Genomic DNA, 27,701 nt, shown 5'->3' with positions numbered 1-27,701 from the left:
GCTGGTAAACTTTTCTGTTTGCTCAGAATCGTATAATAGTGCACCCAAACCGAATTTCAAATTTTTTTAAAGTGCAACAACTAGAATTCGGTTCTCGACATCAAGGAGTAATTCGCTTGGGATCGCGAGGAAACATCGACGTCTTCCGAATGTTATCCAAGCCCAAATAAAACATCAGAACCCTCTCAAGACCTAAAACAGCCCACACATAAGACCCCACAGCGTTAGCTACCCCTCACTAACCTATCCCTCCTCCGGCGTGGGGCGGCGCGCCGTAGCGAAACGCGTCGATGTACGCCTTAATTTTTTCCAAGTCTGCATAGGATACCAAGTCATTTGCGCTTGCGATAACGCTCTATAGACGTACCAACTTCGTGGTGTTTAGCTCTTTCGGTCAACAACTGGGGATCGTGAATGCGCTGGGCGCCGGAGAGAATCTCTTCGCCGCGCATAAACATATCGTACGAATTGGACCATTTCTAAGCGAGGGAAATGACCCAGTGGGTCCACCAGGGTGCGTGCACGGTCTACGTACTTTGCTATGAGGATCGGGCATGGTGTAAAAGGGTCTCACGGCGAGAGGATACTTGTCCAGCATGTAAAAGTCGGTATCGTACTAAGGAAGACCATATGGACGTACTCCATCGCGTAACCTAATCTCTCGCGGTACCTTTTCTTTTACTAGTCTTCCTAGAAGCTTTTCATTGGGCGTACTAAAGGGATATGACGTCAAAAATCGCGGCGGAAACGCGAGACTGACCTCAGATCATCTTCATCGTCCATTTCGACGCCAGCTTCGCGCAGCATCTCCACGCCTTCGGCGTAGGTCAATCGCAAGCTAAAAAAAGGGAAAATTTGAAGATGAAAAGGTTTGGGGGTCCCCTCTTTACCTTGGCTCAAGAAACTTAAACGGTTCTACTGGAAATTGTTTTCGCACGGTCGCGAGCTCAGTTTCGTACCTATGGTAACGCTCACGCTTTTAGACAATTCGTCATTTATTTCGTGTACCGATCGCGTAGGCCTTTGAATATGTGCGTGAACATTTCCCCGATGACATCCATCGCTTCGTGGTAATGTTCCTTTATGGCCATCTCCAAATCCATGCCAACGAATTCGGTGAGATGACGATGAGTATTGGAATCCTCAGCGCGAAAAACTAAACGAATTAAATAACTAAAAGGCAGAAGGCAAAAGCAGAAAAGGCAAAAGGCAAAGGGAGAAAAAGCAAAAGGCAAAAGGGAGAAGACAAAAGGTAAAGGCAGAAGGCAAAAGGTAAAGGGAGAAGAGAAGGCAAAAGGTAAAGGGAGAAGGCAAAAGGTAAAGGCAGAAGGCAAAAGGTAAAGCGGGAAGGCAAAAAGTAAAGGCAGAAGGCAAAAGGTAAAGGCAGAAGGCAAAAGGTAAAGGGAGAAGGCAAAAGGTAAAGGGAGAAGGCAAAAGGTAAAGGGAGAAGGCAAAAGGTAAAGGGAGAAGGCAAAAGGTAAAGGCAGAAGGCAAAAGGTAAAGGGAGAAGGCAAAAGGTAAAGGGGGAAAAGGTAAAGGGAGAAGGCAAAAGGTAAAGGGGGAAGGCAAAAGGTAAAGGCAGAAGGCAAAAGGACGAGGGATAAGAGTCCTTCATATATACGCTATCATTCTCACCGGCTCCAATAGTGAAAACCCTGTCAAAATCCGCGGCCAAAGCCATTTGTTTATAGAGCTGCGGTGACTGAGCCAAGTAAGCGCTTCCTATAGATAAAATAATACATAGTCCCCCTCTACTCAATGTTCATTTTCTTACCCTTGAAGTAGGACACTGTAAACACGTTGGCTCCCCCCTCACTGGCAGCTAAAACTCTCGATAGAAAAAATCTCTCGTAGTCATATGTAATGAGTTTACCTGAAATTATTTTCGGCGTGTGAATTTCGACGAAGCCTATCGACTTCAAGTACTCCCTAAAGAGTTCGCAAACGCCCGCCTGAAGTCGAAAGATCGCCTGATTGGTCACAGTCTGCAAAAGAAAATCGATAACGTCAAAAAAAAAAGATCGCTACGGACTGACTCTCAAATCAATGATGCGATTATCGAGTCGAACGTCTTGATTGACGTGAGTCGTCGGCCCGTCCTTTTAATTAATTAAATATTTAATTAATCAATTCGAATAAAAATAACCTCTGCGTCGCCCTTCGGTCTCATGGCATCGTCCAGCTGCAGGGGAAGTCTGGGGACCGATTCGCTGACGACAAAAATCTAAGGAGACGTGTGATGAAAATTTCTCAAGAGTCAGTAAATGCAAAGACCTTGTCTATGTGAATTTCAACGTCCTGTTGCGAGACACTCGTTATCTTCTCATCGACGCGTTTGACCACGCCCTCGACGTCGACAATAGCTTCCCGATTCAAACTAATAAATAAGAAAAATTAATTCTTAATTAATAAAAACAATTTGAATATTTTAATTAATTAATTATTACCTCGCCGCAAATTTCACCATTTGCTTGCTAATCGTTTCGTTGACGAAGAGAAGGCCTTGGACGCTGTGCTGCTGCTGTCGCAGCGCGATGAAACATTGTCGTCCCGTGCCGCGCGTCGTGTGAACGCGCGCGCGAACGAGAGCGCGATTTTCGCTCGTTGCGAGCGTCAATTCGCTGATTTTCGTCCACGTGCGATCGCTTTTCGCGCTCGACTGTATGATGGGAAGTACGCCGTAGCGATCTTTCGCGTGATCCTGGATAGAAGACCATGTGAATCGTCCCAGAGGGGACCCCGCGTTCTTGCCTCGGCGCTTTTCGATGCGTTCTCTTCCGCCTAACGTTAGGTTTTCGAGTTTTATGCCGTTTTCTCGTCGCTTGCTTACGATTCTCGCCGCCGTTTCGGCTTTCCGCTTCGCCTTCTCTTCTTCTTTCGCCTGCTTCTTTAGCGCTTTCTTAGACGGCTGTTTCGCATTCGTCTCGCTAAATGATAGCGTATGGGAGTTAGCTAGAATTCCCTGTGTACTGTAGTACCCCTTTGCGTCGGCCATTGTTTCGCCCGGATGTTCTATGGAGAATGCACTCACGCGAGTACGTCACGTGCGTTGATTGTGGAAAGTTGTCTTGCATGTCTGGCTCGCAACGAACTTGGCTTCGCGGCCCGTTGCCGCGTGGAGAAGCTGAAGATATGCTTGCTCTCGACGACCTTACGTGAATTGAATCGTCCCTCAATTTGACTTGCTAATTGGTAGGGTGTGTCTTGTTTGTAGCGATGGCTTGTTCTTGGTCAGGGAACGGCTGAATCCTCCAGGCGAGCTAGCGCTAGTCGTTGCACATCGAAACAAAGCTCATCACTATCTAATTCGACAAAAGGATGGACGGTAGTGACTATTTGTACTCAGAGGGGCGGTATACGGCGATCAACGGTTTTTCTCAGGTTCTCCTGCGGAACATCGGGATCCTTTGTCGACTTAGATAGCCTAATCGACTTTGTTAAATATAACGATGCTGGTCTATGCTGCAAATTAGTACAGCCTTGCGGAATGAGAAGCAAATATTACGAAGAAGGTAAAATTTGTGCCAGCCCGCGATGTTTTAGCCTACCTTTTCCTTTACAGTCGAGTTGAAGGAAGAGGCGGGGGGAGCGACTAGTCCACTGGCATTGGATCAGCATTCGCCGCTCAAGTCGCCACTGAGCTCCTTGCCGACCTCACCTACAAAAGCTTCAAGTTCCCCAACAGCAACAAGAAGTTAGTTTGTCACGTTCTTTTCTGAGTCCGTATTATAACTCTTGTGTACAGAAAATATCTTTTCGCGACTCAAGTGTCTCACCGAAGTTCACGACGAAGGACTTAGGCAGACGTTTGCCGTTCAATTCATGGGAGCGCATGAAGTCGAAACGGACTTCGAAGCGACGAAGGCAAACATCAGCAGCACAATAGCAAAAATTGCTCAAAAGAAAAAGCGTCAACCCGTAACCCTCATGATCTCTCCGGTAAGCTCACCGGATAGACGCATTGCAAACGCGAAGCTTTCTGTCTTCTGTATATAGGAAGGACTGAAGATAGTACAGAACAAGAAAAAAATCATAACCTTGCAATATCCCGCAGAACAATTGCTTTGCTGTCTTTCGAGCGAAATCAAGCAGTCAGTCAGCCTGGATTGGCCTTTATATGCATTCTTTATTTGCATTCGTCTATAGAAGCCATTTTGCCGCCGTGATTGAAAAGGGACAGCGCTTTGTTATTCTCGCCTTCAAGGATCATCGAAGTGCCGTCGGATCGGTCGAAGAGATCCTGCAAGTGGTGACCGGGCTGATAAAAACAAACAGCCAATTGCGAGAGAGTAAAAATCTACTACCGTACCATAACAACGTCCTCATCTAATATTTAATAGAAACGCGAAAAAGGGCAACTTTATCAGTCGACCTGTCGATGGACACGGAGCCGGCAAGCGTCAGAGCATCGGACACAATGTCGTTTCGGCCTCCAGCCCCGCTGCCTCCAGAACCAGAACACTGGTCCCCACTACTACAGCAGAATCCCCACCTCCACGCACGACCTCAGAGACCGCTGTCCGTACCGGACTTGCCGGTGTCGCACACAAGGCGATCGCCGAAGCGAATATCAGAGCCGGACGTCCTTCATCCCATCATGCAAGAACGCTCGCGACTACCAGAACCCGAACCAGAACCAGACCCCAACCATCACTACGTCAACGCAGATCTAAACGCTCACTACGTCAACGCATCAAGAATAAAGATCGACGTCATTAACAAACAACTTCCCGACGGGTGGACGGCCCATTGGAGCGATCGATCGAACCGAATCTTCTACTACAACAGCGAACGATACTTGACGACGTGGGAAAAGCCGACGACGACGACGACGACGTGAATAAAACGAATCTAAAAAGTATATTGCGTAACCCATTCATGCGCGTAATCATATAGCGTTAGCCTTATCGCTGCTGCATAATCGAACGCCAGCCGGCCGCTTCGGAGTTTTTTTTAAAAGGTTAAGGTATAGAGAGATAATAAAAAGGCGCGTCGTCATTTGCAGGCGTCCTGCGCACTTCGGCCGCACTTGGCCGGATCGTCGCCTTCGGATAGCGTGCACATAGCCAGGCAATTCGCATTAGTCATTCCGACGAGGGGATCGACTGCGGCCGACTCGAAGTCGGTGCAGCAAGCCGCATTCAACTTCTGTTTCCCTTCGTAGAAGCTCGTCCCGCAGGCGGCGTCCTGTTCTATTACGGGGGTCTCGATCGGGTTACTGCAGACGCTTTCATAAGAAACGCTAGCGTTTTCATATGAAGCGCTAGCGACTTCTGTCGACGATATCCCCGGACACCAGCGATCGACGGTCGATTTAAAGAAGATGCCGTGCCATTCGAAGCCGTCGATCAACGTCTTCAGATAATCTTTATCCGACAAAGACGTCGTCGTCGTTCCGCTTGGAGGCGAAATCGTACAAGAGTCGTCGGACGAATCGACGTCGATGCACGCTATAATCTCGCCTGTTCGTTCGCAAGCGGCTATCACCTCCTCATCCGTGTACGTCGGACACGGACCCGACCTATAACCGAGACGCGATTGGAGCAGATGTCCGCTCGACGTATTACAACAATAGTGCAAAACCTAAACACTTAACCTAGGGGTCAACGTAAACGTATATTTGTTTTATTCTCACCAGGGTCCTGAAGTCAGATGCGACGGTCAAACCGTTTTCCTTGTCGTTCATTAGCCGGTGTACTTCCGTGATTCGACGCGTGCTATTTTCCAGGCTCTTGATGCACGGACACGGCGACGTCTCTTCGACCTGTTCTATGAGATCGAGGACCGATTGAACGGCGAGATTCCAGAGATCGCTCAGAATGTGCAGTCGTTTGAAGCAGTCCATAATTTTGCACGTGTTCGCGCTCCTGGAACGACAGAGCGGACAGAGAATCTCCTTATCGAAAGTCTTTCGGCACGATCGACAGAGAAAGAGGAGTTCGGTTCGAATTTTGAATAAAACTCGCGCGAATTTTTCGAGCGAGCTCGTAATTCGCTTCGACGTCAATATGAACCGGTCGAAGCAGTCGGACATGTCAGCGATGAATTGAAGCGGATCGCGAGACGAATCGCTCGCGTTGCAATCGGGTGGATCGATCCACTCGGGATCGATTATGCGAATGACGAAATACTTGACGACGCAGTGATCGGTGTCGCAGTCCCATCCGACGCGAGCGTCGTCGCGATCGTCGACCCACGGCAGTCCCGACGAGAATTGGCCTAGGATGGAGAGCCCGAGTCGGCGGAAGTATTTCAGCAAGGGCAGAAACGACGACGTCGTTTCGTCGCTGTTGAATAGGTTCGTGAAATCGATGGCCAGGTGCTCGATGGCGTCCGATTGCGATCTGTATTTCGTCATTTTGTCGAGCGCGGCGACTATGGAGAGTCGATAAGCGTCGAGAGTGACTATAAATGGCCAAATATTATTCTTTCGGAGATTGTGACGACCGAGTGCACGATGCACTTACGCAGGGAAGCGAATGCACGTCGTTCGAGCTCCTCTTCGACTTTCTGAATGCGTTTCTTAATGCTATTCAATTCGTTCGAGAGCGCCGACTTCAGGAGCGACTCGTCCTCCTGGTTGCAGCACGTCGTCTCGTTTGTGTCAGCGCACTCGACTATACAAGAATCAAAAAATTCAATTGCTTAGTCAAGGGACCAGACCGCAAGCAGACGGGCACCGGGTTCCCTATCGAATTTCCCCCCAAGTCGCCGACTAACGTCATTAGTGACGGAGGTAACTAGGAACATTGCGGTCTACTAAATCCTACCCACCGACGCATTGGCCATGCATAGAGGGAACCTAACAGGTGCTCAGTATGATAACAAAGGGAGCGCTGAGTGCCGGGGTAACGACGCAAAACACGAGGACTTGGGACCCCCCTGTGAGCTAGTACTTTGCTTACGGTCTTTGTCTGTTACATGTTCCTCTAAGGTTAGGCCTTCGATTTCCATCTTGTGAGCGAAGTGCCTCACTTGGTGACACTTTCCGTGTTCGTTCGCGCCGACGAGAGCGACGGAGACGACGAAAACGATGCTGCAGAAACTCGGGATCATTGCTTGGGGGGTATATACTTGACGTCGACCGGTGTGCGGAGAGACGACTAATGACTCTAGGTCCCCTCCGTCTGCTCTATATATAAGGACCTCTCTGACGCCGAGGGTACCGCAAGCTTTTACTTGTCTAAACACTCGTACTACCACCCACAGCCGCGCGGCGATTCGCTCGACTCCGCCCCGCCATTCCCCTCAGGCAAACGTAATTAACACCCGAGTGAATACTGAGAGCTACACGAAAATATTTTCACCCCATTAGGTCATGGTACGAGCGGCATGCACTTCGCACACTCGCGACCCAACAAAAGACCAGACATACGCGAAATATCTTAACGTCTAATAAAAATTGAAACGAGGAGGAGGAGGAGGAGCGAGAGAATATAGCGTAAGAGCCTTTTTCTCCTCCTAAAACAAACCGCCTCGAGAAAAATTTCTCGACGTCGATCGCGAACTGAGCGGCGTGAGCGGCGTGAGATGACCGGCGGCGGGACGACCGCCGATATCGACGACGTCCGATATGTTATCCGTACCGGAACGCGAAACGCTTTTGACGCGCAATAGGGGACGACGACGAAAATCGCCGCCGTCGTCGTCGTCGGAGGCGGCGGCGGCGGAGATCAGAGTTGCGTCGGTGTGACGACGACGCGTCATGGGGGAACCCAAACTTAGGGATAACGGGGGCGGCGATGGCGGCGGCGGATGCGCACCAGTCAATGCTTCCGACGTACTCTATACACGCGTGCCGACATTTGTCTGGGTAAACAGGCACGCCGACGAGCGTAATGGCTTACGTGAAAGGTCGTCGGTGTTGTCGCCATTCGAGATCGTTGGCCACCTTTTAATATTTTCTTAGAAAAAATGGACGCGTTATTGCGTGGGGGGAGGGGGAGTGTGGACTTTCTCTCTTACGCTCGGCAGAGGGAGCTCCGGGAGAACGTGCGTGCTCTTCGTCTGCTTTCGTTTGAGCAGAAAACTTCGAACCAACTGATCGTCGAGATAAGCGAAAAGAGGAACCAAACCACGATCGACTCTAACCTCTTCCAAATATCGAATGCGATGTCGGCATCTCGTTAGCTCGCGTTTCAGGTCGCAGTTCTCCGCGATCAGCTGCGTGTGATCGTCGTCGTCGCCGTCGACGAACGTAGACGTCGCGTCTGCCGTCGCCGACGGCGGTGGAGGGGCTGCGACGGCGGCGTTCGATGCAAACGCGGCGACCGACGTCTCGAGCTCGCGAATTCGATCCGCTTTTCGTTTCGACTCATCCTGCGTGCGAGGAATTCAAGATTAGTGTCAAATTCTCCCTTTCTTCCGTCTTATCGACCTCTAAGCGTTTGATCACGAGCGACTGTTTCTTGAGTTCCTAGGAGCAAGGAATGCAAACTGCGCTTCGGGCTCTACTCCACGCGAATTATAAATCATTAGCTAACTTCGTTCTTCTGTTGTACGAGTTTCGATTTCTCGTTCAGCACTTCCTGACTCGTTGCGCTCGTCGTTTCGATCTCGACGACAAGGGTCTTTTTCTCGTCGACGAGATCCTCGATGAGAGCCTTGAGAAAACGACGAAGCCGGGGAGGGAAGCGGATCCTTGCATGGACTATTCTAGACCTACGGTGCATTCTTCAACCTTGTCGCTCTTCTCTCGTACTTCTTCGCGAAGTGCATCCAATTCCTTCAACGAGGCCACAATTGAAGGAAGGAAGAGGACGATTGGATTAGGGTTCGAGAGGATCGAGACGCGTTTTTTAGGGAACGACGAAAATAGGCACATCCTCTACGATATTCGATTATTCGATAAGAACGGCTTCTCATACCTTTCGAGCTTTTTCCAACTCGAGCTCGGGAGTTCGTATCGCTCCCTTGAGAGACTCGTTTTCCGTCTTCAGGCTCACGTTGCGAGCAATGGAAGCGTCGAGTTGCTGCATAAGGAAAAAGAAAAACAATAAAACACTACATAGGAGGCGAGATGCATATCAGAAATCTCGACTGTGACTAAAGCAATAGAGGAAAACGAACGAAATGCCACCGCATTATATCGATATGCAATCATTTCAGAGGCACGTGCTCGTCATTAGGTTTAGTGCGAGTTTGAATGGGGGAAGTGCTTACAGCAAACAATGGGATCTCCCTTTCAAGAAGGCCGTCGCGCGTATACATTAGAAGCGGTTCGTGTTCTATTCGAGTTTGCGGTTTCGAGGCATTTTTAGAACGGCCGCCGATCTTTACAAATGAATTCGAGTGATTCGATATGAAACGGATTATGGAAATAATTCAAATTCGTTTTCCCACGATCGAGCAAATCGAACCGCCCCTCTCGCCTTTTTTTCATGACAATAGAATTGAACTCGGGGGGCCGGGGGTGCGCGCACAAACGGATTAATGCGTCCATGCAAACGAAGTCGGGGGTCCCACACAGTCGATGCGCATAGATTATATAGACGCGTGCATATGACGTCTCTCTTTCGACATCTCCAGCTGTACGCAAATCGGATGATCGAAGACGACGACGCCGCCGACGCCGACGCCGCCAAAAGGACCGTACACTTCCTACTCTATATAACGGGACAGTTAGATCCTTTCTCTGTGTTGAACTAGGAATCGAGTCCATGGCTTTCTATACAAGAAGGTACTACTAGTATTGACCGCTCTCTCTCTCTCTATCTTATCAAGTGGCGTCGCCTTTGACGTGCCTGATTCAAATCCCTAACTTCATAACTAAATCGACTGTCTAGGCGATTGTTCTCACAATCTTTCTAGAAAGATGTTATCCTTGTCTCTACGGTGCTACTTCCACTCCACACCCCCGCTAAGGGCACGAGTCACGCACGACGCGAGATGGGTCCCATACCGATTAATTAATAACAAAGGCGTCGCGTTTACCTTTTCCTGATCGCTCTTTGCTTTCTTGAGTCTGCAATGCATACGAACGGTAGGGGGTCTCGCGTAAACGCGTCGATCGCGTCTTTCTCACTGGCTGTTTCGCCTTGCGATGTCGTGAACGCTCGCGATGAGCTGATCGAACATGGATTGAGCTTCGAGTACCTCTAGAGAGAGAGAGAGAGAGCGTGGGTTCGGTGAAAGGGGGGCCCCCTCCCAGAGCCTTCTTCTACTAGGAGGCTCTGGAGACTATAGAGCCCCATTTCCAAAGCCGTATACAACTCTGCCCATCTCCTACTCGTTTCCGCTACATAGTTTGAGTCGGTGACCTGGCGAAGTATGCCTTTGAGGTCTAGATGCGGTATCGTATCGATTGAGGCGACTAACAACGGTCTAGAGAACCTGAGAACGGATTCGCCTTCCAGTTGAAGTTCCCGAGAGCGATTCTAGAACGACGGGTCCCCCGGATTGACGCCATTCAAATATTTATTAGTATTTACCTGTTAATTAGCGTTGCTATGTGAACCACTTCGGCGTTGAGATCCTTCAAGCGGATGGCCGACTCTTGCGCAACAGTAAACGCTTTTCTAAATAATTTAGTCACGTGGGAGTATCTGTATCTATTTATTCCAAACTCGAATTCTCTTTTCGCTTCCTTGTCTTGATCAGAAGTGTCGTCATCATCTGTTTCGTGGTCAGATGACCAATCGGTGTCTTCCAAAATAATCGGAATTTGCCTTCGCCTCTAAACAAGAACTTTAGGTAGGTACACATTGAATTATTTGATTGTTAGTACCATAGACGGATCTTCCTTCGAAGTGTTGAAAAACTACACAGATAAATAAATACCTACTGCGTTTTAGCGCCTGCGTAGATATTTATGTTCATTACGTGCTCCAATGAAAACAAAACCTGCAGTGAGAGACGTTGAAGTGACAATACAGTAAATCAATTTAGTCAATACTTTTTCACGTTCCGTGCACAGCTTCTCATAATCTTCTAGAATCGACCAGACTCTCTCCTGCACGAAAGGCAACGCCATTGACACGATTAGATCGAAATCTCTTGGCTACCTTATCCGCCATATGATCTTCGTCGTGCAATTTGTCTGCAGGAAATTCAGTGCTCGCTTTCTCGGCGCTATCCATCACCTGACCCATTTGTGAGATCATAGGAACTGGCGTTGCTAGTGTCAATAAACCTGTGCCAGGTTAGCCTTGACGGCTCTGAGCTGATCCATGGCCTGGAGACTCTTCTTATACGTTTCGTCCTGATCGACGCCAGCCAATTTCATGATTTGGCTACTAAGCACTCTTCCACGACCCATCGATTTGCGTCCGCCTGGAAATTTAGGCGCAAAGGCACCGCCTTTTTGACTGGGACTCTTTTGCTTGAGCATGGATAAGGAAGACTACCACACGAAGAGAGGAATTAGATGGACAATTGGAGTGGGAATCCCGCAAGCGCGTTTTACGTCACGTCGCAGCACCTTGGAAAAAGAATTTGTCACAGGACTGTGAAGATGACAATGGCACTCTAATTAAAGATATCATACTGTTGGATTTTCAGCAGTCATAGTCAGAAAAACGCATGCCCATGCAATCTAGCGTTTGTTCATGCCCAAGTGAGCCAGAGTTCTCATCATCTTCGGCCCCTTCCAACGACCCCTAAGAATTAAAAAAGATTAATCGATAACGAGTCGATTTTTCAGTGAATTACTTCAGCAATAAGTTCCAGTAGAGAAACGGCATCATGTCTTTTTTCATGAAATAAAAGGGACGTCTCTCCTAGAAACCAATTACACCGAGCCCCCGAGTAAATACACAAAAGCACGCCTACTTTTCCCTGATTGACCGGAAACGTTTCCAGCGGTTCCCCGTTGAAGTCAAACTCAGCCAAAACCAGTTTCCCATAGCTCGTAGGCAGAGGACACGACGTATACCCATCATACTATAATACCCCTCAGATAACCCCCCCAGCCTCCCCCATGCAAAATCTAACCTTTTGAGTAAGAGCCTGACCCCTCATTGCAGCCAAAAGATTCTCTCTAAGGACGCCCGACTGACCGGCAACGGCTGCAGCCGTTTTACTCGTCGGCACGTTCGTGCAGTCGCCGATTCCAAATACGTTGGGATACTTTTTGTGCTGCAGCGTCTCTTTGTCGACGTCGACCCACCCAACGGCGTCGCTAAGGGGGCTTCCCTTGAGAATGTCAGGAGGGCTCATAGGTGGAGTGACGTGCATGAAATCATACTGAAAGATATGACTTATTAGTTTTTTGATTTTTTTCGCGTTTACTTTGACTGTCTTCTTTTCCTGCGTGTCCAAATTTTCGAATATCGCTTCTTTGCTCTTGCCCTTGACTTCGACGAGGTTATGCCTGAAATTCAAATTGACGTCCTTGCACTTGGCAACTTGATTCAGCGTCGCGGCGTATTTTTTCGCTCCAAAGATGACGGGCAGAGACGAATAATAGGAAATATTGACATTGCCACGCATCCCTTTCTAAAAACCCAATATAAATAAATAAAACCATGGTGATACTACATCACCTTTCTCCACAGATCGTCGGCGAGGTACATGATCTTCTGCGGTGCACCGGCGCACTTGATCGGCGTGTTCGGAAAAGTGAAAAGAGCCTCGCCGCCTTTGAAGTCCTCCAAAAATTTCCACGTCATCCGAACGGTATTAGCCGAGTAATTCGAACTGACGCCGTCCTTTCCAACGCACTCAGCCAGCCCCTTCACCTTCGGGAGAAAATATTTATACAGAGAAAAAGTGACGTCATTGCACGTGTACTTTGTGAAAATCCAACTGTATTCCCAGTGCAACCACGAGATACTCGTACGAGATCTAACGCATAATTAATTAAGTGTTTTAATTAACTATTTATTTTTCTAACCGTCTTCCCATCCTGCGTGGCGACGCGATTTTTTTCCGGTTCGAACTGCGTCACAGCCGTTTTTATCCAATCGACTCCCGACGACATGACGTCACTCATATCTTTTCGACTCTCCTCGAACCGCTTTGCACCGGCACCAACAAAAGTCCACATAGGCTGATAGTAGTGCACCTAGACTCGATTCATTTCACTCTCTCTCTGTCTCGCTCTACGATGGAAATCGTGTCTACTGACCGAAGCCGGTTCGACCACGCCCACAGCCCCTTTTCCCAAGCGACGGGAGAGCGCTGAGCTGACTGCCTGGCCCCCGGCTCCCCCGCCGAGAACGAGGACTCGATACGAGGACGCGTTCGATGCGAAACGTCGTATTCGAACGCGTCGCGTCGCCTCTCCAAACCGGTGCATGACTCGCTTTGTGTAATGACGAAAGACGGCGATTGGAGGGTATATATCGCGCGAAAATCTCGGTGACGCAGTCACGTTTCGCTCTATGGCCCCCTCCCCCACTATCCGTGACGTGAGCACGTCTCTGTCCTACGCGTCTGCACCACGGATACTAGACTAGCACGCTCTCTTGCTACACGTTACGGTTTTCGTCGCTAATGTGACCGGAATTTGAGCAATCACGTGAAGGTCAAATGACAGATACCGGTAGATCCTTCTCCTCTATCTATGCCGGCAGTAAAAAAATTCTTTAGCACGTCATAGGCATGCGTGGTACTATATTCGCCCACATTGTCCATAAAAGGAGAAGAAGAGTTTTCCGAGTCTCATCAGAATGGCCCTGAGATCAACAACGAGACCGGACAGCTTGGCCATCAAAGATGTTACTTCATGCGTGTTTGCTTTGGCCCTTCCTAAAATGACGGGCGTCGTGCAGTCGGAGCTTGCTCAGTACGGCGTCCACATGCCGCAGCAAGACCAACCGCAAATAATTGAAGCAGCTAATAATCTAGCAAACCTCGGCGACAAGATAGACGACGAAATCAATGGAATTGTACAGAAAGTTGATCTATCTCCGACAACTGCCTATTCAACTTTTGAACAGGTAATTACCACTTTATCTCCCTGAAAATCCCACTGGCTTGGAAATGAGGTTCTACTTTTTTTCTAGGTTGCCCTAACTCTTATTGCTAAGGGTATCACATGGGGCAGAGTTGCAGCTCTGTTCCGCTTTGGTGTAAAATTGGCAACTCGTGCATATTTTAGTCAACAGCATGGTGTTATTCATAATATTTTGGGGTGGGTTGCTCTGTTTGCTACAGAAAGACTTGTCGACTGGATTACTAGTACTGGAGGCTGGGTATGAATCTTCTGTATTATGATGTCCATACTACTTACTCATTAATTTCAGGCGTCCTTGCAAGCATTTGTGGTCCAGCAAGCTCCTGGCATAGCAATTGGTGTGATTCTCTCCGTTTTTGGCTTTGTAGCTCTCAGCTTAATCTTTGGGCGAAGATGAAGGCAAACTGTCAGAAAGCCAGCATTTTCTCCCTGACCAATTTTTGTACTTTTCTGATCTTATAAGACGGAAGTTATATCCTGTATTTCACTTGCTGAACTTTCTACGGTAATAAATATGATTAGTACGAGTATACGGGAGCTGCTCACAACACTCACCATCATCAACACCATCATCATGGACACGGGTACGTCATCACTTCGATCCGTCAGGAGCGATCAGCAACCTGTCGTGACGCCGAACCCGAGCACGGACGAACAGGTCGAAGAGGTGACGAACGAAACGATTCACCTCGTTCTCGCCGAACAGCAACGCGTTCCCGTTCGCGACATCGAAACGCGAACGGGAATCCGGCTCAGCGGCGACGAATCGCAACGCATCGTCACGCAGCAAGTCGCCGATTGCATACTCACAATCGTCGACGAACTCGAAAAGGATCCGACGTTCGTGTTTGCCGTCGACGAACTCGACGTCGGCTCGGAATCGTCGGCGTATTCGGCGTTCGTCGACGTCGCGCTTCGCGTTTGCGGCATCGGGACGCGCGGGATTACGTGGTATCGGATCGTCGCTCTGCTCGCCTTCGCCGCGAAGCTCGCCGCGAAGGTTCTGAGGGATCCCGTCGGCTCGGTCGTCGGGATCGTTCGGATGATTAAGGATTGGGTTATTCAGTTCGTTCGCGACTATCTCGCTCAATGGATATCAATTAGCGGTGGATGGGCGGGCATTCGCGACGTCGCGGAAAACATACAGAAGCTCATGTCGTCCGGATGGCGACGGTACAAGTATTACGCGACGGCGTTTGCCGGGGGAACGTTGGTGGGCGTGGGAATTGCGTACTTTTTGTTGAAAAATTAACAGAAACATTATCTGTGTTCCATTGCTGTAGATCAGTTTTTTATTTTTTAGATTTTAATTTCGTTTTCGTTGTACTTTCGAGTGGGGTAGTATTATTATTTTTTTGCCACATACCGTATATGTATTTGCTTTGATGATGTCTTCTCCATGACAACGTATTGTGGCCTCGGTGCAGCGCTGATCACAGCTAAAATCTAAAGAGGTTATCTTCTCTCAACATTAGACAAGAAGTCTAAGCAGAGACTCTGGATTTTTTGAGAAGAAGACAGAGGCAACAAAGGATCCATACAACGTGCACACGTGCTGACTCAATTGAAACTTGAGACAATCATTGATTCAGTCGCAATTCATCAGCTCAAAGACGATAGCCGACAACCAGAATTTCAGAGAAAATGGGGCTCTCCTTGACGTGGCACCTACCGTCTTTGTCGTGGCGAGTGGACTTGACTCGGGCGACCGGCAGCTTGGTGTCGCGGTCGTCGCCGTACAACTTGATAGAGAAGCTGTTGCTCGCCGGCTTGGGAAGCCAACCGTTGACCGAATTCATCGTGAGATCGCCCTCCTTTTTGCTCATAGCGAAATTGAGATAGACGCTTTCCTCGTAGCCCGAGTCGCTTTTGACGCCGATCTGGTAATAGCCTCGTGCATTCGTTCGCAGGCGTTTGTCTCCGCTTATCGTGACCCAGCTGTAGACGAGCACTTCTTTGGCCTGTTTGAGCTGTGCAACAACTGCGGCACTGGCGCCTTGGAGATCGTCGAATTTGTACTCCATTTCACCGTTTATTGTGTCGGGAAGCTCTCCCCACGTGGCGTACGGAATCGGAGTGAAGCTCATGGTAAAAGAACGCGCTGCTTTTAAATAGAGAGAGCTTCGCTAGGGCAAACGCGGCGGCGTATGATGACGCAGGGATATTGAAAGTGTGAAGGGAAAGCCAAGGAGGATATGTCACTTGAGAAACGCTGCAACGTGCGCAAATGCAAACGCCAGGTTAATACTTAATTAAATAGCCTGAAATAACTAAGAAGGTTGAAACATTGAGTGGCCCCGCTCAAGTAAGTAACCCTGTTGGTGCAGGCGGCGTGACGACCTCTTTTGACGGCGTGCCCAGCACGCGACTATCTCGAGCCATCCAAAAAATGCAAAGATCAAGCTTTTAAGATAACAAACGTAGCAACATAAACATGCCCCCAGCAAGACAGCACAACACAGCGCAGCAAGACATTGCATTCGTCAACTCAAAGACGATAGCCGACGACCATGATTTCAGAGAAGATGTGATCGTCATTGACAGTGCTCTTACCCTCCTTGTCGTGACGAGTGGACTTGACTCGAGCGACAGACAGCTTAGCGCTGTCGGCCCAGAAGCCGTGCAACTTAACCGAGTAGCTATTGCTCGCGGGCTTGGGAAGCCATCCGTTGACCGAATTCATTGTCAAGTCGTCCTGCTTTCGACTCTGGGCGAAGTTGAGATAGACGCTCTCCTCGTACGCATTAGCGCCACTCTTGATGCCGATCTGGTAATAGCCTCGTGCATTTGCCGTCAGGGTCGCGTCGCCGCTGATCGTGACCCAGCTATAGAGGAGCACTTCTTTCGCCTGTTTGAGCTGGCCTATGACGTCGGTGCTGACGCCTTTGAGATCGTCGAATTTGTACTCGAGTTCGCCGTTCTTTGTCTCGGGAAGTTCTCCCCACGTGGCGTACGGAATGGCGACGAAGCTCATGGTGGTCTCCCGGGGCCGGTACGAAGTGAGTGTGCGTACGCGTCCGCGGCTTTATAAAAGGTTGATTTATAAATGCATGATGACGCACGACGGAAACGTCTAGTTAGAAAGTGATTGTTGAACGAACGCATTTAGCATAAGAGTGACGCGGGTAGTTCATTAGCCAGGTGGGCGCAAAGGACGTCAGACCGTGCATTGTTATGCAGACGCCACGCTGTCAAGCACCGTTTGTCGGGGGAGAACGTGGGAATTACGTGAACATTTTCTTGAAAAATTATATTAGAAACATTACCTCACATTTTTTCTTATTTTTGTTTCAGTTGTACTTTCCAGTGGGGTATTACTTTGCCGCATATTCGCCACGGCGTTCCCTTTTCGACGATGTGCCTTTCCATGACAACGTAGTCGACGACGTTCCTGGCATTGTGCTCGTCGCCTTGAACGAGCCTATGCAGCTGATCATAGACAGCTAAAATCTAAAGAAGGAGGAATTATCTATACTACTAAGAGCAGCGGCCATCTTGGATGACGTCAGAATCTTCTATACTACTAAGAGCAGCGGCCATCTTGGATGACGTCAGAATCTTTCGTTATAATCGCTAAGGCTCATTCGCTACGCCTTCTACCGCACTCTCTTGCGGTGCAAACATCTCCGACGATCCGCGCGGAGATGACTGGCCATCTCTTTTTTCTCAGACGACATCAGGCGCTCCCTTATGGGGTGCACAATGTCTGGTGCGTTTGTCTTCATTATGACGTCATACGGCACCACGCACTCTGAATTGCGTGTCTTTAAAGGAGGGGCCAGGAGACATACGCTACGCCTTATTTTGCACCGCAATAACGAGCAAGTATCGCGTAATAACGATTGAGCCATTCGCCAAAATCTCAGAGCGTATGATGTAATCTAAAAATGAGGTTTTTGGGAAGGCAAGCTTTGTAGGCTAAATAAGATCAGGGCCTCATCTTTGACTCTTAGGGTCTGTGATCACAGGATATCTGTGAACACAGGGGTATCTGTGATCACAGGGGTAGATGTACAGGATCGCATTTGGGGTACCTGTGTCGCGATCTGCTTACGTCTGCTTATCTTTTCTTTTACTCACACACACATGCGAGCAAGCCCGAAAAAGTACCGCCAGTGGACACAGGCTACGCCTTATTTGCACTGCAATAACGTGCAAATATCGCGATTGAGACATTCGCCAAAACCTCACGATATTAGAGATTGATTCTTGGGGCCTCAATAAGAATCAAAGATGGGGTCAAGATCTTTGATTTTATGGCCATAAATACAATCAGCTTGCGTCTGCTTATCTTTGCTGACATATGCACATGCGAGTAAGGGAAAGTGTACTAAGCACACAATAGAGCTGAGACCCCCAACACTTATCTATTTTCCCATGCGAAGCACGGGCACCAAAACGATTCTTATGCCCTAAATACAAAATTGAAGCCCTAAACTTTGATTCTAAGGACCTAAATAATAAATTGAGGGCCTAAACTTTGATTCTAAGAGCCTAAATAATAAATTGAGGGCCTAAACGTTGATTCTAAGAGCCTAAATAATAAATTCAGGGCCTAAACCTTGATTCTAAGGGCCTAAATAATAAATTGAGGGCCTAAACTTTGATCACGAGAGCCTAAATTATAAATTGAGGGCCTAAACCTTGATTCTAAGGGCCTAAATAATAAATTGAGGGCCTAAACTTTGATTCTAAGAGCCTAAATAATAAATTGAGGGCCTAAACGTTGATTCTAAGAGCCTAAATAATAAATTCAGGGCCTAAACTTTGATCCCGAGAGCCTAAATAATAAATTGAGGGCCTAAACTTTGATTCTGAGAGCCTAAATAATAAATTGAGGGCCTAAACCTTGATTCTAAGGGCCTAAATAATAAATTGAGGGCATAAACTTTGATTCTAAGAGCCTAAATAATAAATTGAGGGCCTAAACGTTGATTCTAAGAGCCTAAATAATAAATTCAGGGCCTAAACTTTGATTCTAAAAGCCTAAATAATAAATTCAAGGCCTAAACTTTGATTCTGAGAGCCTAAATAATAAATTGAGGGCCTAAACTTTGATTCTGAGAGTCTAAATAAAAAAGTGAGGACCTAAACTTTGATTCTGAGAGCCTAAATAATAAATTGAGGGCCTAAACTTTGATTCTCAGGACCTAAAAAATAAATTCAGGGCCTAAACTTTGATTCTAAAAACGTAAATATTAAATTCATGGTCTAAAAGTTTATTCTAAGGGCCTAAATAATAAATTGATGACCTAAACTTTGATTTTAAGGGCCTAAATAATAAATTCAGGGCCTAAACCTTGATTATAAAAGCCTAAATAATAAATTCAGGACCTAAGCTTTGATTCTAAGGACCTAAATAATAAATTCAGGGCCTAAACGTTGATTCTCAGAGACTAAATAATAAATTCAGGGCCTAAACTTTGATTCTAAGAGCCTAAATAATAAATTCAGGGCCTAAACTTTGATTCTGAGAGTCTAAATAATAAATTGAGGGCCTAAACTTTGATTCTGAGAGCCTAAATAATAAATTGAGGGTCTAAACTTTGATCCCGAGAGCCTAAATAATAAATTGAGGGCCTAAACCTTGATTCTAAGAGCCTAAATAATAAATTGAGGGCCTAAACTTTGATTCTAAGAGCCTAAATAATAAATTCAGGGCCTAAACTTTGATCCCGAGAGCCTAAATAATAAATTGAGGGCCTAAACCTTGATTCTAAGGGCCTAAATAATAAATTGAGGGCCTAAACTTTGATTCTAAGAACCTGAATAATCCTAAACTTTGATTCTAAGGACCTAAATAATAAATTCAGGGCCTAAACTTTGATTCTATAAGCCTAAATAATAAATTGAGGGCCTAAACTTTGATTCTGAGAGCCTAAATAATAAATTGAGGGCCTAAACCTTGATTCTAAGAGCCTAAATAATAAATTGAGGGCATAAACTTTGATTCTAAGAGCCTAAATAATAAATTGAGGGCCTAAACTTTGATCCCGAGAGCCTAAATAATAAATTGAGGGCCTAAACCTTGATTCTAAGGGCCTAAATAATAAATTGAGGGCCTAAACTTTGATCCCGAGAGCCTAAATAATAAATTGAGGGCCTAAACCTTGATTCTAAGGGCCTAAATAATAAATTGAGGGCCTAAACTTTGATTTTAAGGGCCTAAATAATAAATTCAGGGCCTAAACCTTGATTCTAAGAACCTAAAAAATAAATTGAGGGCCTAAACTTTGATTCTAAGGACGTAAATAATAAATCCAGGGCCTAAACTTTGATTCTATGAGCCTAAATAATAAATTCAGGGCCTAAACCTTGATTCTAAGGACCTAAAATATAAATTGAGAGCCTAAACTTTGATTCTAAGGACGTAAATAATAAATCCAGGGCCTAAACTTTGATTCTATGAGCCTAAATAATAAATTGAGGGCCTAAAATTTGATTCTGAGAGCCTAAATAATAAATTGAGGGCCTAAACTTTGATTCTAAGGACCTAAATAATCAATTGAGGGCCTAAACGTTGATTCTAAGAGCCTAAATAATAAATTGAGGGCCTAAACTTTGATTCTAAGAGCCTAAATAATAAATTCAGGGCCTAAACTTTGATTCTGAGAGCCTAAATAATAAATTGAGGGCCTAAACTTTGATTCTAAGGGCCTAAAAAATAAATTGAGGGCCTAAACTTTGATTCTAAGAACCTAAATAATAAATTGAGGACCTAAACTTTGATTCTAAGAACCTAAATAATAAATTTAGGGCCTAAACTTTGATTCTAAAAGCCTAAATAATAAAATCAGGGCCTAAACTTTGATTCTAAGGACATAAATAATAAATCCAGGGCCTAAGCTTTGATTCTATGAGCCTAAATAATAAATTGAGGGCCTAAATTTTGATTCTAAGGGCCTAAATAATAAATTGAGGGCCTAAACTTTGATTCTGAGAGCCTAAAGAATAACTTGAAGGCCTAAACTTTGATTCTGAGAGCCTAAATAATAAATTCAGGGCCTAAACCTTGATTCTACAGGCCTAAATAATAAATTGAGGGCCTAAACTTTGATTCTAAGGGCCTAAATAATAAATTCAGGGCCTAAACCTTGATTCTTAGGCCCTAAATAATAAATTGAGGGCCTAAACTTTGATTCTAAGGACCTAAATAATAAATTCAGGGCCTAAACTTTGATTCTAAGGACCTAAATTTATATAAATTCAGGGCCTAAACCTTGATTCTTAGGGCCTAAATAATAAATTGAGGGCCTAAACTTTGATTCTAAGGACCTAAATAATAAATTCAGGGCCTAAACTTTATTCTAAGGACCTAAATTATAAATTTAGGACTAAACTTTGATTCTAAGGACCTAAATAATAAATTCAGGGCCTAAACTTTATTCTAAGGACCTAAATTATAAATTTAGGACTAAACTTTGATTCTAAGGGCCTAAATAATAAACTGCATTTTCCCGTGCGAAGCACGGGCACCAAAACTAGTATTGCCAAGTGAGAGGACTCTATAATAAATATCCTCACCTGTTTTGTATGAAGTCTCACTGTGACCTGAGCGAAATAGTTCTCTTTTGTTAGTAGAGGAGCGACGCGAGCGTGAACGACTCGAGGACGGGATAGAGTCTCCACAAATTTCCACGATATCCTTTGATTCGGATATTCTTTCCTAAGAGTCTATACACCTCTAGTGAGAAACTAAAATGCACCTATCAGTAGAAGACCCTCACTTGATAGGCATTCTCCGTTGTTAATTCTAGCAAAGCTTTCTTATCGTTTCTAAGTATCAATGGATTAAAAGTCGAAACTATTCATTAATTATGAGTCTACTGAGCTAATGCTGAGTTGGCTTCGCAGTATAGTTTTTCGGCTTCTTTGGCGAACGGTATGACCTTAAAAGGCTTAACGTATCTCTTAATTATGCCTATACTAGAATTTCTAAGGTAGTAATCATTTTGCGAGATTATTTTCTATGTGCAAACCTATAGGTAGTAATCAGCTTCATTTTTAACGATTCCCACCTTTGAATCCAACCCTTTTTGACAGAAAATTAATTATTTGATGCAAATTGTTTCTCATACCCACAGCTTTCGTTATCAACGATTTTCTATATTCTTTCTCAGGTGGTGTGTACTCGTTCACGATTTGCCCTTAGAAATCAATAAAAGACAGGATAGGCAATGTCAAACGACTAACCGACGCTCTTTAGTGTTATAGGACGTTCCATGTTTGCCTGGCGAATCGTGAATTTGTCTAAATCGCCGCGTTTTCGTGCAGCTTCGATGACGGCAGCTCGTTTCTTCGCTTTATCAGGATTGCGACGATTCGAGAACTTGCCCGACGCTATTCGCCGCGATACAACGCGCAAAGGCAGCGCTAAATGGACGCGTGCGAGAATCATTCGGTGAAGTTTCGCTCTAGCCGAACGAGTGCACATGCGCACTCGCCTCCCACTAGCAATTGTCTCATCTTTGGCGATTTTCGACGAAAAGCGATGGCGTTTCAGTATCTCGCGAAGCACAAAGAGGTTTTCACTATCCGCGCGTCCGTCTAAGACAGACAAATCATTACGACGAGGCCCCTTTTCTCACTTTCTCCCCCAGTTGATCCCACTCTTCGCCATCTGCGGCGCAGGATGCGTCGGAGCGGCCGGCTACATCCTTCGCTTGGCGACAAAGAACCCCGATTGCTCGTAAGCGAACAGAAAAACCGTCGACTCGTCCTAAATTCGCTTCGTTTCCAGGTGGGATCGCAAGAACAATCAACGTCCCTGGCAAAAGATCGCCTACAATGAAAAAGTCAAGGTAGGAATTCGAGAAGCGTTTAGAACACCTAGATAGTCCTTTTCTCCGTACGTAGTTTATCAATAATCAGCCGGAATCCGCTTTCTGCGACGATCGTCCAAAGTTCTGACTTTCGTGTCTGTTTCTTGTTTGTCCGTGTGTGTCCAGTTGACTTTATTCTTTTCTTCTTCTTGTACCCGTTCTTTGAACCTGTTCTCGGCGGTATGCACTTGCTGATTTTATTTATAACGAACATGACAATCAAAAAATAATTTGATTTCTCACTGGCGCCCCCTGTAATAATAGATATAGATAATCTTCTATTTGAATATTGGCTGTTGTCTCGCTTCGACGGACCCGATTAGCTCATGCATTACGTGATTTTGTTCCGGCGAGGCGAGCGGCCACAGTTCCCTCTGTAAGTCCTTCAGAGCTCGTAGGTCATCCGCTTCGCCGGCAATGAGAATCGAATGGACAACGAGAAATAGATTCATTGGCATATAGTCGACTGGTATGAGAGTGCTCAAAGGATCCCAGTCAAAGTATTTCCGAACGATCGGCTGGAATTTCGAATTCGTCTTGAAATTCAACGGGCGCAGAAGAATGAGGAGAAGTATGACGAGAATATCGCAGCGACGCATCGTGTCGCCGTAAAATGCAGGCGAACCGTCAGCCGAAGAAGCGAACTCTTTACAGAGAGCGACGATTTCGACGAGGACATCGAGGGCCCCCTCAAAATCCCCTAGAACACACGAACACTCGAATACTCTTCGTTTTCCTATATAAACGTCTTACCGGCTAGTATTTGACACCAGGCGAGTTTTCCCTGCGCGTCGATCTTCTCCGTTACGCCGGCGTCTCGCATGGCGTCGATCGCTTCGACGTAAAAGGGCACCGCTTCGTCGTATCGATCCAATTCGTTGGCGACGACGTCGCCCAGTTCGATCATGACGGCGCCGGCGAGCAGCGGTTGCTCGCGCGCTGTGTAGAGCGCCGCGGCGCGTCGATACGACACTTGCGCGTTGACGAAATTCTCGTCGAAGGATAGAACGCCTAGGTAGCGAGCCTCGCGGACGGCGTGGAGGTATTGGCGAGCCGATTCGAGCGTCGAATCGATTTCTTGGAAGTGGTTTCCTGCTGAGGATTCGGTTTTGGCTGCCGCTTGGTGGAAGAAGGCCGAGTAGGCGGGCGCCCCTTGGTCCGAGAGGCGTCGGCCGAGCGACGCGAGCTCTTTTGCCGCTTGAGTCGCGTTGGTTTTGCGAAAGAAGCGTTTTTTGAGCTTGCTGTGGATGTCGCGAAAGGAGGAAAGGTAATCGTCGCTCGGATTCATGGCTATCGTTACGGTGAACGTAGGGATCGTTTATCGCGCGTTGAATCCCCACTCAGAACTAAAATCCAAAATTTCGCAGGTTCAACGCAAGTCACCCAACATAAAGCTAGAGTTTGCTAGATGCAAAAAATGCGGAAAAATTATCGGCTATCCTCCCCCACCTCCAGAGCCCCCAACACCCGCCCTAGCTGTCGGCTTTTGACCTGTGTGAAGTTACACCTAGCAATTTGATATATCACACCGACTGTCACGCCAGATTCCGGAAAAGAGCGACTAGAAAGGCCCGGTTCTGACTGGCTGATCCGGACATAACTGGATTAGCCTAGATTCATATAAACGCCCCCTCGAACTCAACTCTCCAGAACTCACTTCCCTACGCAAGCTACTCCCAAGCATGTCGTTCACCCTGAGAGGAGCTCTCAAGCACAAAGAGGTACTGCGCCCCACACTACGAAGTCCCCACGTGTCACCTATCAAATATGGGCACAGGTTATACCTCTGTTGTGCATTCTGACCGCTGGATGCTCAGGCGGAATCTTCTGCCTCGTTCGAGCGGCAACCCAGTATCCAGACGTCTCGTGGAACCGGTCGAAGAATCCGCATCCCTGGCTCAATGTCAAACCCGAGGAGAGAGTGAAAGTAAACAAAAACGAGCTACCCTTTCGACACTTATCGTATTCCCTTCAGTTCTACACCGACCCGAAGCAGAAATCCGACTCTCCTCCGGCGTACTAAAGAGCGAAACGAACTCGCAAACGAATGATAACGTGTATCTATCTAGTAATGACAGGAAAACATTGATATGAGTAGCGTGTGATTGAGAGCGAGCAAACTAAAAATAAATGTTTCCGCACTCAGTAGTAACCTTTGCCTACAAGCATCTGCTGGGCTCGTTCCGCTTGCGAGTAGAGCTGGTTGCGATCCTTCAGGAGACTGTTCACAAGTTCAGGGCCCAAATCGAGGAGCATTCCTTCGAGAAAAGTCCATCCCTCTTATGATAATAAACTGGTTACGTAGGGAAAACTTACCCGTGATCTTAGCGGCAGTTTCCGGATACAATTTCAAGATTTTGTTGTAGAGTTTTTCTCCCAGTTCGTATTTCTCGTCCTCAGTCAGAGGTGCGAGGCCACTCGGTCTGCTTACTGGTACTTCATCATCATCTTTTGTTGATGAGAATGCTTCCAGAGCAGCAATCTTTGTCTAGAGAAGCCACGTCGCATTGTACAGCAAACGCATTGCCTTTTTAAGTCTAACCTGAAGATGAGGCTGCTGTTTGAGGTCTGGGCTGTGCTTCAGTAGTGCTCTGATGGCGTCTCGGCACGCCGGGGAGCGAATTTTCGTTGTTTTTGATGCATATCCGAGGAGAATCATAGCTGAAACAACCTTAGACGATACGAATAAGCATGGCATTCCCCGAGGATGTCTTTCCTACTTCTGCTTTATGCATATGAGCAAGAAAACGCATCAATCCAATCAAGCTTTTCGTTCCATCCTTATGATCAGGTATATCCTACGAGATTCTTTTAAAAAAAAGACTCTACAGTACCTTTCCCTCACTCACTTTCACCACGTCGAGATTATGAACGAGAGCCGTTTCAAAATGCGACAGAAGAACTTTTTTGAAGTCGCCGTATCGATAGTTCTTCGAACGAGTAAACTGCCACGAAAAAAAATCACTGCATCAGTGACGGAAACTATCTATTTCCGTACTCTAACGGCACAGAGATCCGCACACAAGGCGGCAATTTGCGAAGGCTCATTAAGACACTATAAAAACCAGTCAAAAACAAATTCCATTGAACCGTAAGTGTGACACGTACCTGTTCGACTAGCACCAAGCAAAGGGCTTCCAGGCGAGCATCCGTCGTCACAAGCGGTACAATGCTCTTCTCGATCTCCTGCGTACGAACATTGGAACGAAGGCATTCCGTCACGGCAAAAGTGAATTGTCCTCGCACACTAGAACTAGCACCCTACACAAGGAAAAAACTCTTGACCGTTTGTCGAAAAATAATGGCGACGAAATCACCTTTTCCTCGTCGTCGCTATCCCCTCCCTGCGACGAAAGCAGCAGCTCGTCGTCGTCGTCGTCGTCGAAATCGTCGCACATCTCCACGGAAACGGTCTGTCCTCGTATCAGAACACCATCCGGATACTGCCTCGCCACTGCCGCCGCGTTCGTTCGCTCGCGAAACATAATGAACGCCTCTCCCTTGCTCTTCACCTGAACGATATTCTGCACGTACGGTGACCGAAAGAAAGCGTTCATCAACTGCTTCGGCGACGCCGCTCGAGGAACGCCGGTGAGTCGGAGACAGCCATTCAAATCCTTCTCCGGCTCGGCGCGCGTTCGATCCGTCGCGTACGTGCAGACCAACTTGGAATCCCCCATTTGGAGACCGTGCATTTCTTTGATGCAGATCCGAGCGGATAGGGGATAGCCGAATATGACGTAGGCCCAATTGTCGTCGGCCAAGCGCTGGACGCGTTTCACCAAGCCGAATTGGTAGACGTGGGATCTTATGCGATCGTCGCTTATTCGCGTGCCGTTTCGCTGAGCGAGATTGCCAATGTAGACGTCGGTTTTTCGACTGAAATCCGGTTTTGGCTCTGGCTTTGGCTCTGGCTTCAATTTCTTGACTGGCAACGCTTTGTCTTGAATGAGGGGCACTTGGGCTCGCTGCAAGAGCGAAGAATCGGAAGTAGTTGAGGCGACGGGTTCCTTTGAACTGACGCGGAGATCGTCGAATGCTTCCATGGGTAGAGTGAACCAGTCGCTGTTCCTGTCGTCGCTGGCGTCGTCCGGCAAAAAGGAACTGGGCGCCGGGAGAGACTCGGTGAAAGGAGATTCGTCGATGTCATCGTCAGCAATTTTGGAGACCGGAAAAAACGCCGATGTGGGTTTCTCTTGCAAAGTGACGTCGGCGTTTTTTCCCAGAGACGGAAAAAACGCCGAGTCCACTTTCCCTTGCAAACTAACGTCAGCCTTTTTTCCAATGACTAGAAAAGAAAAGCGTGACCAAAATAAGGAACGCCTACTGCCACGCGACCAAATAAAAAGAAATCGACCTTTGATGACGTCATAATTTTTCAAAATTATGACGTCATTAAAAAATTATGACGTCATCTCGAATTTATTTTATCGTACCAGCGTTTTCGTCGCGACTCACGACGCACACTCCCGACGCTCCGTCGCCGAAGAACAGGCCCGCGTCCCACTTCGTTTCCTGGGCGCGCGTGACGACGGCGTCGTCGAGTCGAAAGACGAACGCTTCGGGAACGTCGACCCGATCGGCGACGATTTCCGCGCGAACGGCGCGCAATTTCGCGCCGCGATGCACGCGAACCGATCCGACGACGTTCTCCGCCCGATCGACGGCGATTTTGAGAAAGACGCGCTGGGCGCTCTTGACGAGACGCTTCGCGTGGAGTTCGCGCATGCCGCCGATGTCGACGACGTCCGCGACGTCGAGCGTTTCGAGATCTTCGATCGTTTCTATAGATTCCCCTTCGAAACGCTCGGCGTACTTGCGAGCGAGCTTCGCGTCTTTGAAGAGGGACTCGAGAAGAATTGCGACCGATGACGTCATGGCGAAGGAGCCTTGCGAGAACGGCTGCCCGCCACCCTCCTCCAAAACGGTCTGGACCGTCTAGAGAGGAAGAGAGAGCTGACGCCTAACGATTTGGCTACTCG

At 47.2% G+C, this 27,701-nt stretch overlaps 9 protein-coding genes across 16 annotated transcripts; 3 read left to right on the top strand and 6 right to left on the bottom strand.

Annotated features, from left to right (window-relative positions):
• Positions 1 to 7: 7 nt before the first annotated feature.
• Positions 8 to 4,665, bottom strand: LOC136194276 (aspartate--tRNA ligase, cytoplasmic-like). Of its 2 annotated transcripts, XM_065983351.1 has the most exons (21): positions 4,198 to 4,665; positions 4,038 to 4,140; positions 3,549 to 3,986; positions 2,979 to 3,479; positions 2,831 to 2,927; positions 2,752 to 2,781; positions 2,448 to 2,701; positions 2,275 to 2,377; positions 2,147 to 2,224; positions 2,037 to 2,099; positions 1,874 to 1,985; positions 1,775 to 1,822; positions 1,636 to 1,722; positions 1,009 to 1,156; positions 891 to 959; positions 761 to 838; positions 671 to 713; positions 536 to 616; positions 368 to 479; positions 244 to 315; positions 8 to 192 (listed from the first exon to the last, which is right to left on the bottom strand). In XM_065983351.1, the coding sequence occupies exons 4-21, from the start codon at positions 2,993 to 2,995 to the stop codon at positions 101 to 103; spliced, it is 1,584 nt and encodes a 527-aa protein (XP_065839423.1). In that variant the 5' UTR covers positions 2,996 to 3,479; positions 3,549 to 3,986; positions 4,038 to 4,140; positions 4,198 to 4,665; the 3' UTR covers positions 8 to 100. The 2 variants fall into 2 exon arrangements, with proteins under 2 accessions (XP_065839423.1, XP_065839424.1); XM_065983352.1 differs by lacking the exons at positions 3,549 to 3,986; positions 4,038 to 4,140; positions 4,198 to 4,665 and having other exon boundaries at positions 2,979 to 3,495.
• LOC136194280 (uncharacterized) lies at positions 3,062 to 5,596 on the top strand. The gene is made up of 8 exons (XM_065983357.1): positions 3,062 to 3,155; positions 3,215 to 3,325; positions 3,382 to 3,512; positions 3,563 to 3,694; positions 3,746 to 3,939; positions 3,997 to 4,091; positions 4,147 to 4,289; positions 4,341 to 5,596. The coding sequence occupies exons 1-8, from the start codon at positions 3,073 to 3,075 to the stop codon at positions 4,838 to 4,840; spliced, it is 1,389 nt and encodes a 462-aa protein (XP_065839429.1). The 5' UTR covers positions 3,062 to 3,072; the 3' UTR covers positions 4,841 to 5,596.
• LOC136194275 (uncharacterized) lies at positions 4,842 to 7,401 on the bottom strand. The gene is made up of 4 exons (XM_065983349.1): positions 6,906 to 7,401; positions 6,468 to 6,617; positions 5,636 to 6,405; positions 4,842 to 5,583 (listed from the first exon to the last, which is right to left on the bottom strand). Exons 1-4 carry the CDS (start codon positions 7,054 to 7,056, stop codon positions 4,996 to 4,998), a joined length of 1,659 nt encoding a protein of 552 aa, XP_065839421.1. The 5' UTR covers positions 7,057 to 7,401; the 3' UTR covers positions 4,842 to 4,995.
• LOC136194273 (sulfide:quinone oxidoreductase, mitochondrial-like) lies at positions 7,279 to 13,892 on the bottom strand. Of its 4 annotated transcripts, none has more exons than XM_065983345.1 (22): positions 11,650 to 11,717; positions 11,486 to 11,597; positions 11,405 to 11,419; positions 11,132 to 11,341; positions 11,004 to 11,081; positions 10,895 to 10,951; positions 10,822 to 10,842; positions 10,727 to 10,759; positions 10,566 to 10,675; positions 10,431 to 10,517; positions 10,333 to 10,376; positions 10,229 to 10,282; positions 10,025 to 10,097; positions 9,934 to 9,964; positions 8,868 to 8,972; positions 8,666 to 8,725; positions 8,484 to 8,603; positions 8,378 to 8,416; positions 8,092 to 8,319; positions 7,966 to 8,040; positions 7,848 to 7,904; positions 7,279 to 7,785 (listed from the first exon to the last, which is right to left on the bottom strand). In XM_065983345.1, the coding sequence occupies exons 2-22, from the start codon at positions 11,504 to 11,506 to the stop codon at positions 7,462 to 7,464; spliced, it is 1,842 nt and encodes a 613-aa protein (XP_065839417.1). In that variant the 5' UTR covers positions 11,507 to 11,597; positions 11,650 to 11,717; the 3' UTR covers positions 7,279 to 7,461. The 4 variants fall into 4 exon arrangements, with proteins under 4 accessions (XP_065839417.1, XP_065839418.1, XP_065839420.1 ...); XM_065983346.1 differs by having other exon boundaries at positions 7,629 to 7,785; positions 7,848 to 7,891; XM_065983348.1 differs by lacking the exons at positions 7,279 to 7,785; positions 7,848 to 7,904; positions 7,966 to 8,040; ... (13 more) ...; positions 10,895 to 10,951; positions 11,004 to 11,081 and adding exons at positions 11,770 to 11,880; positions 11,932 to 12,183; positions 12,229 to 12,435; ... (2 more) ...; positions 12,833 to 13,003; positions 13,067 to 13,892 and having other exon boundaries at positions 11,278 to 11,419.
• LOC136194290 (bcl-2-like protein 1) lies at positions 13,022 to 14,419 on the top strand. Its single transcript, XM_065983371.1, has 3 exons — positions 13,022 to 13,880; positions 13,947 to 14,135; positions 14,187 to 14,419. The coding sequence occupies exons 1-3, from the start codon at positions 13,611 to 13,613 to the stop codon at positions 14,292 to 14,294; spliced, it is 567 nt and encodes a 188-aa protein (XP_065839443.1). The 5' UTR covers positions 13,022 to 13,610; the 3' UTR covers positions 14,295 to 14,419.
• A 39-nt stretch (positions 14,420 to 14,458) lies between these two features.
• LOC136194289 (bcl-2-related protein A1-like) lies at positions 14,459 to 15,260 on the top strand. Its single transcript, XM_065983369.1, has one exon. The coding sequence runs from the start codon at positions 14,472 to 14,474 to the stop codon at positions 15,147 to 15,149; it is 678 nt and encodes a 225-aa protein (XP_065839441.1). The 5' UTR covers positions 14,459 to 14,471; the 3' UTR covers positions 15,150 to 15,260.
• A 120-nt stretch (positions 15,261 to 15,380) lies between these two features.
• Positions 15,381 to 22,764, bottom strand: LOC136194286 (large ribosomal subunit protein mL45-like). Of its 2 annotated transcripts, XM_065983367.1 has the most exons (8): positions 22,091 to 22,764; positions 21,980 to 22,044; positions 21,877 to 21,929; positions 21,725 to 21,823; positions 21,625 to 21,673; positions 21,422 to 21,571; positions 17,198 to 17,347; positions 15,381 to 17,136 (listed from the first exon to the last, which is right to left on the bottom strand). In XM_065983367.1, exons 1-8 carry the CDS (start codon positions 22,329 to 22,331, stop codon positions 17,122 to 17,124), a joined length of 822 nt encoding a protein of 273 aa, XP_065839439.1. In that variant the 5' UTR covers positions 22,332 to 22,764; the 3' UTR covers positions 15,381 to 17,121. The 2 variants fall into 2 exon arrangements, with proteins under 2 accessions (XP_065839439.1, XP_065839438.1); XM_065983366.1 differs by having other exon boundaries at positions 15,381 to 17,347.
• Positions 22,765 to 22,902: 138 nt separating this feature from the next.
• On the bottom strand, positions 22,903 to 24,365 carry LOC136194285 (40-kDa huntingtin-associated protein-like). Of its 3 annotated transcripts, none has more exons than XM_065983364.1 (3): positions 24,169 to 24,365; positions 23,473 to 24,113; positions 22,903 to 23,419 (listed from the first exon to the last, which is right to left on the bottom strand). In XM_065983364.1, exons 2-3 carry the CDS (start codon positions 24,005 to 24,007, stop codon positions 22,998 to 23,000), a joined length of 957 nt encoding a protein of 318 aa, XP_065839436.1. In that variant the 5' UTR covers positions 24,008 to 24,113; positions 24,169 to 24,365; the 3' UTR covers positions 22,903 to 22,997. The 3 variants fall into 3 exon arrangements, with proteins under 3 accessions (XP_065839436.1, XP_065839437.1, XP_065839435.1); XM_065983365.1 differs by having other exon boundaries at positions 22,903 to 22,971; positions 23,035 to 23,419; positions 23,473 to 24,222; XM_065983363.1 differs by having other exon boundaries at positions 23,473 to 24,222.
• Positions 24,366 to 24,770: 405 nt separating this feature from the next.
• Positions 24,771 to 27,612, bottom strand: LOC136194271 (uncharacterized). Its single transcript, XM_065983341.1, has 9 exons — positions 27,156 to 27,612; positions 26,037 to 27,007; positions 25,828 to 25,980; positions 25,718 to 25,774; positions 25,569 to 25,664; positions 25,440 to 25,517; positions 25,262 to 25,390; positions 25,036 to 25,207; positions 24,771 to 24,977 (listed from the first exon to the last, which is right to left on the bottom strand). Exons 1-9 carry the CDS (start codon positions 27,595 to 27,597, stop codon positions 24,862 to 24,864), a joined length of 2,214 nt encoding a protein of 737 aa, XP_065839413.1. The 5' UTR covers positions 27,598 to 27,612; the 3' UTR covers positions 24,771 to 24,861.
• Positions 27,613 to 27,701: the final 89 nt, after the last annotated feature.

The sequence above is a fragment of the Oscarella lobularis genome, chromosome 12, assembly GCF_947507565.1.
Source record: "Oscarella lobularis chromosome 12, ooOscLobu1.1, whole genome shotgun sequence".
NCBI lineage: Eukaryota > Metazoa > Porifera > Homoscleromorpha > Homosclerophorida > Oscarellidae > Oscarella > Oscarella lobularis.
The sequence above is the reverse complement of the archived record's forward strand: the minus strand, read 5'-3'. Positions and strand labels throughout refer to the sequence as shown.

Bases quoted from the DNA above. Each gene is read 5' to 3' on its own strand.
- LOC136194276 (XM_065983351.1), bottom strand. The intron at 1,986-2,036 runs GTCAGTCCGTAG...TTTCTTTTGCAG, and splicing joins ATCGCATCATTGATTTGAGA to ACTGTGACCAATCAGGCGAT. The intron at 960-1,008 runs GTACACGAAATA...GCGTTACCATAG, and splicing joins TTCAAAGGCCTACGCGATCG to GTACGAAACTGAGCTCGCGA.
- LOC136194280 (XM_065983357.1), top strand. From the start codon at position 3,073: ATGTCTGGCTCGCAACGAACTTGGCTTCGCGGCCCGTTGCCGCGTGGA. The intron at 3,940-3,996 runs GTAAGCTCACCG...TTCTGTATATAG, and splicing joins TAACCCTCATGATCTCTCCG to GAAGGACTGAAGATAGTACA. The intron at 4,290-4,340 runs GTAAAAATCTAC...AATATTTAATAG, and splicing joins AAACAGCCAATTGCGAGAGA to AAACGCGAAAAAGGGCAACT.
- LOC136194275 (XM_065983349.1), bottom strand. From the start codon at position 7,056: ATGATCCCGAGTTTCTGCAGCATCGTTTTCGTCGTCTCCGTCGCTCTC. The intron at 6,618-6,905 runs GTAAGCAAAGTA...ATTCTTGTATAG, and splicing joins ACATGTAACAGACAAAGACC to TCGAGTGCGCTGACACAAAC. The intron at 5,584-5,635 runs GTGAGAATAAAA...TTAAGTGTTTAG, and splicing joins CATCTGACTTCAGGACCCTG to GTTTTGCACTATTGTTGTAA.
- LOC136194273 (XM_065983345.1), bottom strand. From the start codon at position 11,506: ATGACTGCTGAAAATCCAACA. The intron at 11,082-11,131 runs GTTTATTGACAC...CAAATGGGTCAG, and splicing joins TCAAGGCTAACCTGGCACAG to GTGATGGATAGCGCCGAGAA. The intron at 8,604-8,665 runs GTAGGTCTAGAA...CGTTTTCTCAAG, and splicing joins ACAAGGTTGAAGAATGCACC to GCTCTCATCGAGGATCTCGT.
- LOC136194290 (XM_065983371.1), top strand. From the start codon at position 13,611: ATGGCCCTGAGATCAACAACGAGACCGGACAGCTTGGCCATCAAAGAT. The intron at 13,881-13,946 runs GTAATTACCACT...CTTTTTTTCTAG, and splicing joins CCTATTCAACTTTTGAACAG to GTTGCCCTAACTCTTATTGC. The intron at 14,136-14,186 runs GTATGAATCTTC...CATTAATTTCAG, and splicing joins TTACTAGTACTGGAGGCTGG to GCGTCCTTGCAAGCATTTGT.
- LOC136194289 (XM_065983369.1), top strand. From the start codon at position 14,472: ATGGACACGGGTACGTCATCACTTCGATCCGTCAGGAGCGATCAGCAA.
- LOC136194286 (XM_065983366.1), bottom strand. From the start codon at position 22,331: ATGTGCACTCGTTCGGCTAGAGCGAAACTTCACCGAATGATTCTCGCA. The intron at 22,045-22,090 runs GTTAGTCGTTTG...TTGATTTCTAAG, and splicing joins TATAACACTAAAGAGCGTCG to GGCAAATCGTGAACGAGTAC. The intron at 21,674-21,724 runs GTAGACTCATAA...ATTGATACTTAG, and splicing joins GCCAACTCAGCATTAGCTCA to AAACGATAAGAAAGCTTTGC.
- LOC136194285 (XM_065983364.1), bottom strand. From the start codon at position 24,007: ATGAATCCGAGCGACGATTACCTTTCCTCCTTTCGCGACATCCACAGC. The intron at 23,420-23,472 runs GTAAGACGTTTA...CGTGTGTTCTAG, and splicing joins CTGGTGTCAAATACTAGCCG to GGGATTTTGAGGGGGCCCTC.
- LOC136194271 (XM_065983341.1), bottom strand. From the start codon at position 27,597: ATGACGTCATCGGTCGCAATTCTTCTCGAGTCCCTCTTCAAAGACGCG. The intron at 25,665-25,717 runs GTACGGAAATAG...TTTTCGTGGCAG, and splicing joins CGGATCTCTGTGCCGTTAGA to TTTACTCGTTCGAAGAACTA. The intron at 25,518-25,568 runs GTGAGTGAGGGA...AGAATCTCGTAG, and splicing joins ATAATCTCGACGTGGTGAAA to GATATACCTGATCATAAGGA.